Here is an 11,818-nt window from a genome sequence, read left to right on the forward strand (position 1 = left end):
CTAGACTCCCCTCGGACTGGGAGAATCCACCGAACGGACGATGAGTGACAGTTAGTTTTTGCCAATCGCTGGAGCCTAAAGCCCTGTTTCCTCCCTCCTCGTAGGCCAATCGCCGTGTTCTTGAGACAGCCGCTTGCAGAGGGCTAGCCAAAGGCCTCGTGAAGTCACATTTTGGATAACCCAGTGAGCGGCTGTTAAGGGGGCGGGTCGTTTCGGTGATGGACAGATCTATTTCAAAATGTCCGCTAGCGCGTGGCCTGCCGGGAAGCTTTGAGGCGGTGCTGGGGGGAAGGGGCGGGAACCCATGGTTGACTTTGACCAATCATCAGTCAGATTTCTTGCGACAGACGGGCAGTCTTTCCCCATCCTGTCGACTTGAGGAGGCGGGACTCTGCACGCCAGACTGGGCGGGCCCCTGAACTTTGATGAGCGTCTACTTGGCCCAATTGCTAAACGGTATTCCCAGACGGGCCGCTTCCATTGCCAATGAGATTTCCTGGCAGGATCACGGTGGGCGGGCCGCGGACCCTCCGGTATAAGGCGGTCCCGGGGGAGTGCGGAGAAGGGGGGGGTTTTGGCGGCTGGAGGAGTAGGTGCGGGTGAAGATGGCGGCAGCCGAGGCCACGAACTGCATCATGGAGGTGAGCATCTGGAACGCCGCCGGGAGCGGGGGTCGGTTTGGGGGTTTGGTGTTTCATGGCTCCGTCGTGGGGAAGGGGCTCCGGGTTGGCGGATGGGGGCTTGAGGCCGCCAGCTGTACGGAGGGGAGGCCGCATGCTCCGGATTCGGGGATACCGTTTGAAGTGTGGTTTCCCTAGCTCTCGGGGGCTTGCGGTATCCCGCCAAGCCGATGTTCTCGTGCCCCCTCTCACGTGGAGGAGGACTGGGGTGCTTCCGGCCTGGACCCCCCGTGGCCCGGGCGCGGTGAGAGGGGAGGAGGTGTGCCATGCCCGGTGGCCCGGCGGGCTCCACGTGCAGGACAAAGGCCCCGCCCCTGGCCGGGGGAGGGGCGCCCCGGGGGGGGGCGGGGAGGAGGCTCCGACCCTACTTTGGAGGCCCCCAGCCTTCCTCCCGGGGGATAGCGACGTACACCTCCGGGTGGGACCTATTTGGGTCCCTCCACGAAGTAAAGAGTCTCTTGGGAGGGGCAGTGTATCTCGACCCTCTATAACCCCCTTCCTTCGAGAGGGCCATCTGCTTAGGCATCGGTCCAGCTTTTGTGCACTTTTGGGTTAGGATTAGAGGAAGACGAAGAATTGGTGTGCCCCCCCCCCATTTCCTGTCCCTGGATTCTACCCCCGGCAGGGGCTTTGGGAACTGGGGGGGATGGGGCATGCCCCTGTGACCTCCGTCTGGGTGGTGGTGGAGCCTCTAGCTTGAAGGAGATCTTTCCGGATAAGGGACGGGGCACCCCCTTGTGGCCATTTCTGGGTGTGTGAGTGGGACATCTTTTTCATGGGGCGTGTCTCAAAGCCCACTGTCCCGTCCCGTTTGAGGCCTCCCGGGCGAAAAGAGGGAAAGTCCTTCTGCTGGGAAGGGGATGTGATGGAAGCTGCGAGCTTTAACCCCCCTTTTCACTCCCCATGGCATTTGTGAAGGTGGGAGATGATCTCCCCCTTCCTGAAGCCCTGTTTTGAGGGTCCTTGAGCCTAGATTCCCTGAAACCATTTCCCAAGAGGTTGGTTCTTGTGCAGCCATGTGGGGTTGGTTCCCGGCGCTGTTTCAAGCCCTTTGGGCCTTGTCTGGCGGTGGTATCAGTGATATTGAGAAATGGGCCCCAGTGGGAAATCGCCGCACCAGGCGTCCTTTGTAGGCATCCTCGCTGGCTTGGGAGAATGGGGGTGGGGCTTGGAGCCCCGTGGGTTATGTCAGTGACTTCACACTTCTTGGAGTCTGAAGCTGGTCATATCTTGGAAGAGGTGTAATCTGATGGGGCCTCAGTACTCCCATCCCTTACCTTGTAGCATTCTCTGGAGGGGAGGTCAGCTCCTCAGGGTCACGCCAATGACTCCCATCCCCCTTGGCTGTCTCCTGGACCAGGGCCTATGTGGGTGGAGGAAATACCTTCTCCAGAGGTTGCCTCAGGACTTGGTCCAACACCTGGGTGGATTCTGGGCATGGGATGGGTGTCTGAATGGGGGGAGATGAGTTCAAGGGTCCAGAGTTTGGCCTCTTCCCAGGGACTCTACCTTCCTAGGTAGAGGGTAATAAGCAAGGAGATTGTCTCCAACTGGTTTTATTTGGGGCCCAAGGCAGGAGCATGGGGGAGTGCCAGCTCTGGTGGGGGTGCCTGTGTGCCACACCTCCTTTCTGGAACCCTCTCAGACAAGAGACTGGTTTGCAGAAGTGGCAGATGCCCAGTTGGGTACCTCCTGCCAGCCCCCTCCTCCAGCTAGCTACTCATGGCACCCCAGCATGGGGGTGTGTGTCAGAAAGTGTCACCTAATCTGGGGGGATTAGATGATGAGGGGGAGCGACAGCTGGCAGTGCCTGTGTGCCCAGCCAGTGCCAGTTCCTCTGGGCTTGATGGGGGAGGTGTGTATGGTCAGGTTCCTGGCCAGAGAGGGGTAATGTGGGTGTGGTCCGCCATCTCTCCAGCCACAGCTGAGACAGACCCCCCTCCTCCCTTCTCCCCCCTACTTGTCCCACCCCTTTTGAAAACAATCCTGCCTCATTACTTGCTCCCTCTGCCACCACTCTCCACCAAGGAAAAGGAAAATTGCAGGAAACACCTCCCCTCCCCCAAGAGCCGGGGTCCCCTGGCCTGGGCTGCCCCTAGCCACTCCCAGTAGCTAATCCTTTCTCCCTGTTACTCTCTCCTAGAATTTTGTAGCCACCTTGGCTAATGGGATGAGCCTCCAGCCGCCTCTTGAAGAAGTAAATATCCTTTTGTGAGACCCTTCCCCACATTAAGATATCTTGCCACACAATAGGCCCTTTCTAGCAGTCTAACCTTGATCCCTCTCGCTTCAAACCAGTTTATCCCGTGCCCCTGAAACAGTACAAACACCTCCAGGTTTGTGGCCCCCATCAGACCTCCCCAAATACTGTGGCTGCTTCCTTAACTCCATTTCCAGCCCCCCTTTGCCCTTCCCTGTGTTTGCCCCAGTTCTGCCTTCCCCTCCCCTCCCCAGCTGTGGGCTGAGCTAGAGACGGGGGCAGAGAGACTGGAGAGATGGTAGGCGTGGCTGAGGTATCGGGGTACTCCCTGGATGGTGCTCTGGGGGGGTCCTGCAAGAGGAAAATGGGGTTTTAGGTTTTGGGGTTCTGGGGGAGGCAAGACGGCAGGAGGGGCTGTAGGGTTGCCATGGTACGATTTTGGGGGGTTTACTCCAGGGAGAAGTAGGGACCTGGAGGCTTAAGAGGCTTTGGGGAGGCTCCCAGATTTGACTCATATTCCCCTCCGCCCCTTCCCAGGTTTCCTGTGGCCAGGCAGAAAGCAGCGAGAAGCCCAACGCTGAGGACATGACATCCAAAGATTACTACTTTGACTCCTACGCTCACTTTGGCATCCACGAGGTGAGTGTGGACAGCTCCTAAGGCTGCTGAATCTTGAGGGGTTAGTTAATATTTGGGAAGGCTGGAACTTAATTTTCCACGCGTGCGCACTGCCTTCCCTGGCAACAGGCCGCCCCTCTGCGCATGCCAGGCACCCACCCCTGGTCTCCTCTCCCAGCCGTTGCCTTGGAGACTGAGGTTAGCTTGGCGCTCTTTAGGACCGCTCTTGGGCGGCAAGGGTGTGAGTGCGCATGTGTGGCTGAGACTGCAGCTGGAGGTCAGGGCCTGCTGGTCTCTGCCGCCCTCTAGTGACCGGCGGTGGGATTGCCCCCAGCTGCTCGTGCCTGGTGTGCAGACAGCTTCCCTCCTCTTAACACACTGGGGCCTGAGGTCCCAGAAAGCAGCTGGGATGGGGTTCTGAGATCTTTTTTTCCTGCTGAGGCCTCATATTTTAAATTGTGGTAAACTATATATACATAACAATTTACGATTTGATAAGTATACAGGTCAGTGACATTAGGCTACTGAGGACTTTTTAAAGCCAAGGATACCTGAGGTTTAGGATACAGTGGTGGAATCTGGCAAAGATGGGAGTTTAGTCCATCCAGGCTGATTGTACAAATAGGGAAACTGAGGCACATGGAGGAGAAATAACTTGTTCCAGGGGATTAAGCAGTGGGGAGGTTGAGCTCTAGCTCTTCAAATTGTCAGCGTGTCAGAGGCCAATGCAACCCATTTTCCAGCTGGGAATGCAGGTCCCCTTCATGGTATTTTTATACCCTTCCCCCCCACCCACAGGAGATGCTGAAAGATGAGGTGCGCACCCTCACGTACCGCAACTCCATGTTCCACAATCGGCACCTCTTCAAGGACAAGGTGGTGCTGGACGTGGGCTCAGGCACGGGGATCCTCTGCATGTTTGCTGCCAAGGCTGGGGCCCGAAAGGTCATCGGGGTGAGTGTCCTAGGCAGCTGGGCAGGTCTGGGCCTTGGGACCGAGAGGGGGCCCCTTGGGAGGGCTCAGGGATTGCATGGAGGGGAATGGGGGCTGAGAGTGGGAGTGGAGGCTGAAAGTGGGAGTGGGGGGCGTCTCACCCTCCCTTTTTCCTGGGCCCCCAGATCGAGTGTTCCAGTATCTCTGATTATGCGGTGAAGATCGTCAAAGCCAACAAGTTAGACCATGGTGAGCCCAGTAAGAGAATGGATTTGTGGAGATGGAGCGGGTGATCCCAGCTTCCCCGGGGTCCTCGGCAAGGGGTGGGGGTCACTAAACATAATTCAGCCATTCCTCCCCTGTGGGCTCTGGGCTGCCAATAGCCAGAGAATCCAACATCTTGAGAACCCATGACCTGATGAACGTGTCCTACCATCTTAGAATTTGAGTATTGGAGTCACAGTTAGTGCCTCAGTCTTAAAACGTTAGGGCAAGAAGCAGTCTTGCTTCTTCAATGAGTAATAGATGGTGCTTGATACCTGAGGGCCCCTAGTGAGAAGTCTACACCTATAATAAGCACATACACGTATAAATGATTTTACATGTGCATCGTTTTTACACAAATAGCATTTCATATGAGTCTTTCCTCTTTGCTTTTTTTATCTGCTTGTGTAGTTTAACATGTTGCAGGATGTTGAGACGATGTTCCTCTTTATGATGATCCTGTCATACACTTATACCCCAGCTTCTGAGATTTTCATTCCCCCCATACATAACGTCATTTCATATATGAACTAGTATATCTGTGCGATCAATTTATAAAAGGATTGCATGGGTGAAAAATATAAGTTGAGTAGATGTTGAGTTCCCACTTGCAAGACTTGCAAGGTGTAAGCAGCAGAGAACATGGGAAGACGGTGGGTTTTCTGGATATGAGGGCTCCTAGCATTTAGAAACTGAAGTGATTTTATTTTTTTTAAGACTAGTATAAATGAACCTCCCAAGTACCCATCAGTCAGCTTTAAATATGTCCAGCAGAAGCAAATGCCAGCTGTGATATCATTTCCCCTGTAAATCCTATTGTGTGTGTTTCTAATAGATGAGAACAATTTAGAAACATGACGATACTGTTAGTGGGAAAACCATAACCTCACCTAATACCTAATCCATGTAAAATTTCTGCTTCTGCCTCAAAAATATCTAGAGTGATGAATGAATTTTAAAACTGAGTGAACAAGGTTTGGCTTCAGCTCACAGAGTTCTTTAAAGATGTCCAAATGTAGACCCCAGCCCTTGTGGGGTCCTAAGGCCCTGGACTCCCAGGGGAAAGCAAGCGAACGGGTCTCCTCAGGACTGGTGGTATGTCCCCCTGTCTGCCCCCACAGTGGTGACCATCATCAAGGGGAAGGTGGAGGAAGTGGAGCTTCCGGTGGAGAAGGTTGACATCATCATCAGCGAGTGGATGGGCTACTGTCTCTTCTACGAGTCGATGCTCAACACTGTGCTTTATGCCCGAGACAAGTGGCTGGTGAGGCCCCCGGTGGGGTTAGAGCTGCTAACACAGGCTGGGGTCCTTTAGCTATTTGTTGAGCACTTGTCAGTCGGGGTTCAGGTAGAAAACAAAAGGCCATACTAGGTATTTCCTACACAGGGGACTTAATACAGGGGATTGACTGTGCAGGTGTTGGAACGCCCACAACCAAAACAAGGTGTAACAGGCTTTGGAAACTAGAGGGTCAGGAGGGAGACACTGGGGCGCTATGGGCCTAGGTGCTCAGATCAGAGCAGGCCTCCCAGGGGAGGTGACTGAGACCTGAACAGTGGATGGGAAGTAGCTGCATAGGATCGAAGGGGAAGAGCATGTTGGGCAGAGCAAAGGTCCTGGGGCAGGAGTGTGCTTGCCATGTGTTGAGCTGCAGGAAAACTAGAGTGGAATGAGGGTCGGGAAAAGCAATAGGAGGTAAAGTTGGAGGTGGGGTGGAGGGGCCCGAGTAGGTCTTGTGCGACCTTTGGGCCCTCATGAGACTTTGCTTTACCTCTCAGAGGATCCCTCAGAACCTCTGAAGGACAGGGCCTGACTTAGGTGCTGCTGAGTGCCACCTAGCAGCCATATGGGGAATAGACTTAGGGGTGAGAATGGAGCCCAGGGAACTGTTGAGGTCACTGCAGGAGTCCAGGTGGGAAATGTTGGTAGCTCACACTTGGGTGGGGATGGGGTAGATAAAGAGACCAAACCGGTGAGGTTTGGGGGCAGCATTGCCTTGCGCCACCCCCCTTCCCCCCACCTCACGCCCTCACCCTAACCCTTCACAGGCACCCGATGGCCTCATTTTCCCAGACCGAGCCACACTGTACGTGACGGCTATTGAGGACCGGCAGTACAAAGACTACAAGATTCACTGTGAGCTCATGCCCTGAGGAGCTCGTGGGGTGGGGCGGGGTGGGTTGGGGCAGGCTGGGCCCTGGCACACTGGTGTACTCACCCTTCCTCTGCCTGCTTCCTAGGGTGGGAGAACGTGTATGGCTTTGACATGTCTTGCATCAAAGATGTGGCCATAAAGGAGCCCCTTGTGGACGTGGTGGACCCCAAGCAGCTGGTCACCAACGCCTGCCTCATAAAGGTGAGGGGATGGGTGTGGGCAGGCGTCCCCCAGGATTGGAACCAAAGTAGGGCCAGCAACTGGCCCTGTGCAAGACATCAGGGCCCAGAATGCTGGCCTGAGGCCTTAGGAGCCTGACCTATTGGCCAGAGGTGATGCGAGAAGCCCAGAGAAGCCATTTTGTCCATTAAAAATCTTTGGGAGCTAGGCAGGGCCAGTGGGTTCCTGGATGAACTCATTGAGATGAGCTTGGCCCTGCCCCAGGGGCACTCGTTCCAGAGGGCACATTCAAGTCAGGCAGATAAGACCTCCAGGCGGGGCTCAACCCCCTGGGTACCCCCAGGAGTGAGTTGATCACTGGCAGTTCTGTGACTGCGGTCATTTGTTGAGCGTCCCCTCCCCGCCAAACACACCACATCTCACACATCACATCTTTTTTTTTTTTTTAAGATTTTATTGAGGAATTGGGGGATGGGAACAGCATTGGGGAATTGGGGAAGGGGAACAGACAAGTTGCTGTCCTTTTGTTCTTCAGTCTAGTTGTGGGGGACTTTGCTTCACTGGCCCAAGTTGGCACCATCATTGCGCTCTTCCCGGGCGAGGCAGATCAGTCCCTGGCTTCTGGACGGCCGCTCACTGCGGCTGCTGGCCGCTCACGCTGGCTGCTGGCTACACACAGTAGCCCATGGCAACCCACTGCAGCAGGGGCTGCAGCCTACGCCATCGCCGGCGCGACTCATGGCAGCCCAGCTCCAGGTTGAGCTGTTGTTCAGCATCTTAGCTGTAGAGGGCAGTGTCACTGGCCCTCATATGTGGGATCCGAACCGGGGCCCTCTGGCGTCCCAAGCCAGCTCTTAACCAGTGCGCCACTATGCCGGCCCTCACACATCACATCTTACTGGGATGTGTGAGGTGGGCAAAACCGGGTGAAGGAGGAAGATTGTGGAGGGAGTGAGGAGAGGCAACAAGGAGGACAGGCGGCCTGACCGGACCAACCTCCACAGCCCACGTCAGAACTCCGGTTTTGTTCTGAATGCGTCTGCAAGCTGTCTGAGGGTTTTAAGCAGGGATTTGACATGGACTGATTGGCGCTGTTTTAAAATTGTTGCCCTGGCTATGTCAAGTAAGGGATGTGGCGGGGAGGTGGGAAGCACGGAGCCCTGATAGGCTGCTGCAGTGGGGAAGTGATGGTGGCCTGGGGCAGGGTGTAGGCCGTGGAGGGGGACTGGGCATTTCTCTTTAAGTAGTTGTCTAGGAAGTAAACTGTTGGGTTTGAGGTTTGGATGTGGGAGAGAAGAGAGTAGGGAATCCAAGGTGCCCTCCCCTTGGGTTTTATGGTTGGACACTGGGCTGGATGTTGCCACGTGGGGCTCACGGGGCCTGTCCCTCAGGAAGTGGACATCTACACGGTGAAGGTGGAAGACCTGACCTTCACATCCCCCTTCTGCCTGCAAGTGAAGCGGAACGACTACGTGCACGCCCTGGTGGCCTACTTCAACATCGAGTTCACACGCTGCCACAAGAGGACCGGGTTTTCCACCAGTGAGTGTGGGGGTGGGGGCTGTGGGGCGTGTGACAGGAGCGGCCAGAGGAGCCAAGGGGACAGTGAGAACTCGGTCCCATGCCGGCTCTGCCAGCTAACCTGAGCATGCTGTGCCTTCGTTTCCCTACCCACGAAACCTAGACAGCTTCCTCCTTAAGGCTGGAGGAGGGAGAAAGGATTCACAGGCAGGTCGACCACAGTCAGTGCTCAGTAACAGGCTATTGGAGTGTGTGCCAGGCAAAGGGGAGGGCAAGGCCAAAGCGGGGGTTTAGGGTGGGGCAGGAGGCTATGGTCCAGCTGAACCGACCCTGCCCCCAGGCCCCGAGTCCCCGTACACGCACTGGAAACAGACGGTGTTCTACATGGAGGACTACCTGACGGTGAAGACGGGCGAGGAGATCTTTGGCACCATTGGCATGCGGCCCAATGCCAAGAATAATGTGAGGCTCGAAGGGAGCTGGGGTGGGGCATGGACTGGGGCACTTTTGCCTGTCGGGGGCTCTCGTGGTCTGTGGCACACGGTTTTATTGAACACCTACCGGAAGTGGGGCCCTGGGGACCCAGCCATGATCAGGCCCAGCTCCTGCCCTCCTGATGCTCCTGTTATCGACACAGGACACACATGGTAAACCCCAGCTGGAGATGACGTTTGCGGGGACAGAGGGAGAACCACAGGGTTTCCTAGCCCGGGCAGTCTTGGGGAGTGAAGGGAGGGAAGGAAAGGAAGGCTGTTTCTTCCTCTTTAGCACCTGGCAGCACGAAGCAGCCATCAGCTGGGGCATGAGCGGGTAAGCAGGTCTGGGGCAAAGTCAGGAGTCCCAGCGCAGCCAGTGTGGGTGGTGGGAGGAAAGGTCTGGGGTCCTGAGTGGAGGGGAGTGGTCTGTGCCGGAAATAGCAGGCCAGTGCTCATGTGGCTGGATGATGCTCAGGTAGCCTGTGCGGAGGGGAGTGGCCCAAGATTGCACCCAGGTTCTGAGTCGAGATAAGAACCCGTTAAAGCAGTGACTCAACCAAGGACAGTTTTGCTGTCCTCCAGAGGACATTTGTCAATGCGGATATTTTGGGTTGTTAACAACTGGAGAAGGGGTGGTACTGGTATCTAGTGGGTAGAGGCTGGGGTGTGCACAGGACAACAAAGAATGGCTCCATAATGAAGAATGGTGGCACCCCAAATGTCAGCAGTGTGGAGGCTGTGAAACCCCAAACGAGAGAGAGAGAGAGAGATGGCCAAGAGGGAGGAGGGAGCGCCAGAGCTCTTGGTGAATTGAGGTCATTGGTGACTGCCCCAGCCCTTCTTGGGGGTGGGTGGACAGGGAGGATTGGCTTCCAGGAAGCTGGGGTGAAGAGGAAGTAGGGACAAGGGGTGGGACCACTGAGTTTAGCTGTCAGGTTTTTTGGAAGGAGGAAGTGTGCCTCAGAGGGGTTAGCTCCTTATAAAAGAAGAAATAACTATTTTGCTGATGGGAATAGTCCTGGTGAGGAAAATGTAATGAAAGAGGCAGGGCAGCTGAGCTCTGCCCCTGAGGGCCCTGCTGGGCTTGAGAATGTCACATGGAGCTGTCACTGGGAGTTAGGGTTCAGGGCAGATGCTCGGAGTGGCACCAGCAATATGGGGTCTCCAGCCTGGATGTGGGTGGGAGGGTGTGTAGACAGCTGGGGGAGTCACGGTGTCTCAGGTGTGCTGGGTCTGCACCGCCTCTGCTTCTTGACTCAGACAGTTTTAGGTCTCTGCCTGCCATGTCTCCAGTCCCGCCCCCCTCACACCTGCCCTCTCCCCACAGCGTGACCTGGACTTCACCATTGACCTGGACTTCAAGGGCCAGCTGTGTGAGCTGTCCTGCTCCACCGACTACCGGATGCGCTGAGACAGCGCCTGGTTCCTCCCACCCCCGCCGGGCAGGCCCTACATGGGCCCAGGGGCTGTGGCGTTCTTAGGCAGTTTCGGGGCTCCTCCTTCCTCTCCCTCCCTCAGAAGGGGGTTTTAGGGGCCTGGGTGGGGGTGGGGGGATGGGAGGGGGAGGGCACATCGTGACTGTGTTTTTCATAACTTATGTTTTTATATGGTTGCATTTACGCCAATAAATCCTCAGCTGGGACACCTCAGCTTCCTGAGGGCAAAGTGGTGTTTGGGGTTCAGCCCACAGGTGCTGAGGTCCCAGCCCTAGCAGCCCAGACTACCAGGATGAGGCCTGTCGAGGGCTGTAGGCCTCATTTCTTTTTCCCACCTCTGGCCTCTCAGTGTCTTATCCCAACTCTCCCCTTAGCTCTCTCCCAGGATCCCTTCCCCCCAGCCCTCTCTTGAGAGTCTGTCCCCCCACCCCCCTCTCTCTTGCCCCCTGAGGCTCTGTTATATGGTTCTGTTCCCAGCTGCCCTGCCAGGCTGGGGGAAGGTAGGGGTTTCTAGCACAGCTGGGCCCTGAAGTTTCCAAAAAAACTGTCTCCCTGCTTCCCCCGACACACACATTGGTCTCATTTTTTTACTGTCCGGGACCCTCTAAGGTCAGGCCAAGGCAAACGCAGTGACTACTGCCCTGCTTTCTGCAGCTGGGGAAACTGAGTCATGGCGGGGTTGCCTTGGGGGATAGAATTACTTGTGTGGGGATGTGTGTCCACTTCCTCCCCAAGCCTGACTTGGAGCTTGGGTATAGGGATCAATGGGGGGAGGGGGGTGGTCCCATCTCAGGGTAGCAAGGCCTCTCCACTTCAGAGATGGACTAACCTTCCAGGGGCTATCTGTCCAGCTGCTGCAGGCATGGCATCTTCACCCATCTGTCCTTTCCCCTGGTCCACCAGGACACTGTCCACACAACCTGGATCACTCAACATACTGTGTCTTCCCACAACCCTTGCTACAACTGCTTCAGTGCAGCTGGAGCCCAGACTCCCTTTGTCCCCATCCCCAGGTGGACCTGTCTGCACAGGCCCCGCATTCCCCAGCCCCCTCTCTGAAAGTTGCCTGGCCTCACCTGTTTTTGTTTTTTTTTTAAAGATTTTATTATTGGGGATTTGGGGGAGGGGAACAGACAAGTTGCTGCCCTTTTGTTCTTCAGTCTAGTTGTGGAGGATGGCGCTTCACTGGCCTGTGTTGGTATTTCATTGCGCTCTTCCTGGGGGAGGCAGTCGTTGGCCGGCCATTGGACGGCGGCTCACTGGCAGCTGAGCTCCAGGTCGAGCTGTGCACCATCTTAGCTGTAAAGGGCGCAGCGTCACTGGCCCTCATATGGGATCCCAACCGTGGCCCTGC

General features: G+C 56.0%; 1 protein-coding gene across 4 annotated transcripts; it reads left to right on the top strand.

Moving 5' to 3' along the window:
• The first annotated feature begins 484 nt into the window (after positions 1-484).
• PRMT1 (protein arginine methyltransferase 1) lies at positions 485-10,677 on the top strand. 4 transcript variants are annotated; one of them, XM_019658297.1, is made up of 11 exons: positions 485-641; positions 2,824-2,877; positions 3,418-3,519; positions 4,297-4,452; positions 4,617-4,680; positions 5,817-5,959; positions 6,745-6,832; positions 6,937-7,052; positions 8,423-8,573; positions 8,893-9,014; positions 10,356-10,677. In XM_019658297.1, the coding sequence occupies exons 1-11, from the start codon at positions 606-608 to the stop codon at positions 10,437-10,439; spliced, it is 1,116 nt and encodes a 371-aa protein (XP_019513842.1). In that variant the 5' UTR covers positions 485-605; the 3' UTR covers positions 10,440-10,677. The 4 variants fall into 4 exon arrangements, with proteins under 4 accessions (XP_019513842.1, XP_019513843.1, XP_019513845.1 ...); XM_019658298.1 differs by lacking the exon at positions 2,824-2,877; XM_019658300.1 differs by lacking the exons at positions 485-641; positions 2,824-2,877 and adding an exon at positions 3,078-3,178.
• The last annotated feature ends 1,141 nt before the right edge of the window (positions 10,678-11,818 follow it).

The sequence above is a fragment of the Hipposideros armiger genome, unplaced genomic scaffold (assembly GCF_001890085.2).
Source record: "Hipposideros armiger isolate ML-2016 unplaced genomic scaffold, ASM189008v1 scaffold_283, whole genome shotgun sequence".
NCBI classification, from domain to species: Eukaryota; Metazoa; Chordata; class Mammalia; order Chiroptera; family Hipposideridae; genus Hipposideros; species Hipposideros armiger.

Bases quoted from the DNA above. Each gene is read 5' to 3' on its own strand.
- PRMT1 (XM_019658297.1), top strand. From the start codon at position 606: ATGGCGGCAGCCGAGGCCACGAACTGCATCATGGAG. The intron at 4,681-5,816 runs GTGAGCCCAGTA...CTGCCCCCACAG, and splicing joins AGCCAACAAGTTAGACCATG to TGGTGACCATCATCAAGGGG. The intron at 7,053-8,422 runs GTGAGGGGATGG...CCTGTCCCTCAG, and splicing joins CCAACGCCTGCCTCATAAAG to GAAGTGGACATCTACACGGT.